Raw genomic sequence first — 3,781 nt, 5'->3', positions numbered from 1 at the left:
TCTCTTTCCTTTCCCTCTCTTTTTCCCCCTTTTTTTGTCAGGAATTTGGAGGCTAATTCTTTTAGCCTCCAAATTTCATTTTGGCTCCAAAATTTTTTCATGAAAATTTGAAAAGCTAAAATTTGACAAAAAAAAAAAAACACAACATTCAAATCAAAAGCTCCTTATAAAAGGAGCAACCTGTTTCATAAACACCCCACAATCATAATCGTTTGCAAAAGGGATTGGGGGGGGGGGGGAGGGAATTCGAATAGTACCCAGAAATTACAGACCAAATTCATAAGTTTGAAAATTACAAAATCAACATCAACATCTAAAATTAGCCCTAATTCCTAATTGTTGAGTTAGTAGTAGCAGCATTAGAGAATTTGTACAGAATTAGGCTCCATTGAAAGCTCTCAAAAAAAGGCAAGCCACCTCCACTTCATCACCTACCATCAAATCTGCATAAAAAAGAGAAAGGGACTCATGGCAGAAATTGAGGATGAATTTTTCAACATCAACCAACTGCTCATGGAGCACATGACAGAGATGGAAGAGAATTCCATGCACACAGAGTCAGGGTCAGGGACAGATTCTCAGCATTCAAGTCAACAAGAACACAGTGAAGGCACTCATACAGGGGACTCAGATACAGAGGAAGAGTAGGACATTCATGCAGCAAACAATGGGAGGGAGAGCTAAGCATCCAACAGAAAAGGCAGATTGTTGATGACATACTGCTAAACATGGAAGGTGACAGGGTAAAGTCGTATCCCCTAATCAAAAGTAATACCTAAGTCCTCTAACTAAAGTAGATAGGGAAGTAGGGTCGAATCCACAGGGAAACTGGTCTTTCTACTCCTAATTAATTAATATAATCTAAATTATTAAGGTAACCAATTTGTTGTGTTTAATATGAAATTATACTGCGGAGATTAAGTTTAGGGAGAAAATCAATAATAAGAAAGCGTAGGGTCACAGGTTCACCAATAATTAATATTCCGGGATAAAACATAACAATCAATAATTAACATTGCACAAATAACATGATTATCAGGCTCTCGCAATTTATTAACCAACATAGATCTAACAAGCTCTTGCAATTTACTAGATCTAAGTTCCTATTGAAAATAGCCTTTAATATTAAATTAACATCTGCTCGATTCATCAATTCAATATTGCTTAACATTCACAATCAAATTACATCTGCTCGATTCATAATCCAATTGCAAAGAATTAAAACAATTCAATAAGAAATTATCATGCAATATCAATAATCAATAATAACAAATTATCCCTTCATATTAATTATGGATCCCCATAAACCCTAGAATTAAACTACTCGGACATAATTAAATCTAAAGTAAACAAAGCAATTAAAGGAGACATGATTAAGATCAAAGCAAGGAAAATAAGTAAATAAGGAGAAAAGAGATAGTACTAAAAGAATGAAATATAAAATTGCATAAATTAAGAGTTTAGAGAGAGAAACAAGAGAGAGATAAATCTAAGAGTTTAATTAAGAGAGAGAGAGAGAGAGAGAGAAGAGTTAGAGAGAGAAAGAGAAAAGAAAACTAAAACTAATTAATTAAAAGCTAAAACTAAACTAAGCTAAAAAAACGAACTAATGAAAAGCCTACTCCCGTAAAACTAATACTACTACTCCTTAAATAAGAAAAGCTAATAGGAGTTTTAATACAAGTCAACAACTTATTCTAATTCCCACTCAAAGCCAAAGCTGCGAGAATTTGGAGCAAGATGACGAAGCCCAATGATGAATCAAGTCAGCTCCACTCGCGGCAACAAGCTCGCTCGATCGGGCATCGGGCCGCCCGATCGGGCCCGTCAGAATTCACGCCCAACAGTACTTGGTTCTTCGTTTGGGCCAGCAAATTTGGGCTGAAATTTTCTTCTTCTTCTTAATTTATCTTGGACTTGCAACAAAATTAGTACTCCAAACAAACCGAGCCCTTAATCACCGAACCAAATTTAATTAGCTCGACTTGGGCTTCAAATACTCGTCATAAGGTACGATCATCTCTAATATTTTCATAGTGGCTCAATAAGCTTGGGAATTGACGTTAATCTGCAAATTCCTACAAAAATAATACCAACTCTACAAAAACACTAGAAAACGTATATTAGTAATAAAAATAGCTCCGTAGAGCTCAAATAAGCACAAATATGACCATGGGACGGGGAATAAATATATATATAAAATAGACTTATCAGAAGGTGACACACTCCCAAGAGGAATGCTCACCTCTTTGGCAAAGAAACATCATGTGCACAGGTCTACAACAAGTAGGTGGCTAAAAGAAATCAAGAAACACATGCAACTAGGAGAAGCAGTAGATGTAAGAACCAAGAAATTGGGCAAAACAGGAAGAAAGCCAACTGAGTACTCAGATGAGTGGCTAATGTCTGTGCCACTGTACAAGAGAACCACAAACAAAAGCTATGGTGCAGCTCTGAATGTGAGTCATGTGCTCATTCACAAATTAAAAAAAAAGGCAGACTTAGGGCAGTATCAGCAACCAACCACCCTGCACTAACAAACAACCACAAAATTGCAAGGCTCAAGTGGGTTCTAAAGCACATAGATCCAGTTCCAAGTGAGGGAGACCCTTCATTCATGGATATGCAACACTACATCCATATTGATGAGAAGTGGTTCTACTTGAACCCAGAGACAAGGACATTTTATCTCACACCAAATGAGGAGGTTCCATACAGAGCACAACAATAAAAAAGGTTTAAACTCAAGGCTATGCTCATGGGAATGGTAGGTAAACCATTGTATGCAGAAGATGGGACTCTGCTTCACTCAGGCAAGTATGGGTTGTTCCCTTTTGTCAAGCATGAAAGGGCCAAGAAGAAAACCAAAAACAGAGAGGCAGACACAATGGAAACCAAGGCCATTCAGAGTGTCAACAAAGATGCAATTAGGGACATGATTTTGGATAAAATTATCCCAACAATACATGCAGAATGGCCAGCTCAGTTGTCCAAAAACATAATCATACAGTGGGACAATGCTAGGCCACATCAAGTTCCAAAAGATGAAGAGTTTTTGGCTGCCACTCAAGCAAATGGGTTTAATATTCAGTTTGTGTTCCAACCAGCCCAATCCCCAAACCTTAATGTGTTGGACCTAGGTTTATTCAAGGCTATATAGTCCATACAGTACCAGTCATTCCCAACTAATGTAGATGAGCTAATTGAGAAGGTGGCTGAGGCATTTGACATGTTTGATCCAACACTTAACAGGTACACTTGGATCACACTACAATCTTGCATGATTAAGGTGTTGGAGAAACAAGGTGGCAACAACTTCAATCCACCACACATGGGAAAGGCAAGACAACACAGGGAGGGGACTTTGGAAGACATATTGAAGGTAGACAGGGCCCTGATTGCAGAGACAGTGGAATACCTAAACACTCTGTTTGTGCCAACTACAGGGGCTCAGCCATAGAATGAAGATATGGAAGTAGATGCAGATTGATGACAAGAGAAGTAAGTAGGTGTTGAAGACAGAAGTGGGGACTACACACAACTTTTTGTAAGTAACTAACAACATTTTGGAAAGGAACACACAAGTTAGAACAGATTGAAGATCAGAGACTGCCACACATAACCATTTACACTAAAACTAGGTTTTTTGTTTGTTTTGTAATGGTTAGGTGTCTTATGTTAAATACAGTAGGTATGCAGTCATGACAAGGTAGTGCACACATATTTGTGCTTTTGTAAAAGCTACAATTTTTTGCTAATATGAAATGGATATTTGAACATG

At 37.6% G+C, this 3,781-nt stretch overlaps 1 protein-coding gene across 1 annotated transcript; it reads left to right on the top strand.

Annotated features, from left to right (window-relative positions):
* Window positions 1–2,764: 2,764 nt before the first annotated feature.
* LOC145617056 (uncharacterized) lies at window positions 2,765–3,460 on the top strand. The gene is made up of 2 exons (XM_081671756.1): window positions 2,765–3,140; window positions 3,195–3,460. Exons 1-2 carry the CDS (start codon window positions 2,765–2,767, stop codon window positions 3,458–3,460), a joined length of 642 nt encoding a protein of 213 aa, XP_081527882.1.
* The last annotated feature ends 321 nt before the right edge of the window (window positions 3,461–3,781 follow it).

Source organism: Chenopodium album, chromosome 26 (genome assembly GCF_948465745.1).
Source record: "Chenopodium album chromosome 26, dcCheAlbu1.1, whole genome shotgun sequence".
Classification (NCBI taxonomy): Eukaryota; Viridiplantae; Streptophyta; class Magnoliopsida; order Caryophyllales; family Amaranthaceae; genus Chenopodium; species Chenopodium album.
The sequence above is the reverse complement of the archived record's forward strand: the minus strand, read 5'-3'. Positions and strand labels throughout refer to the sequence as shown.

Excerpts from the sequence above, each read along its gene's own strand:
- LOC145617056 (XM_081671756.1), top strand. The coding sequence starts at position 2,765 with ATGGTAGGTAAACCATTGTATGCAGAAGATGGGACTCTGCTTCACTCA. Across the intron at positions 3,141-3,194 it reads CCTTAATGTGTTGGACCTAG|ATGAGCTAATTGAGAAGGTG; the intron begins GTTTATTCAAGG and ends CAACTAATGTAG.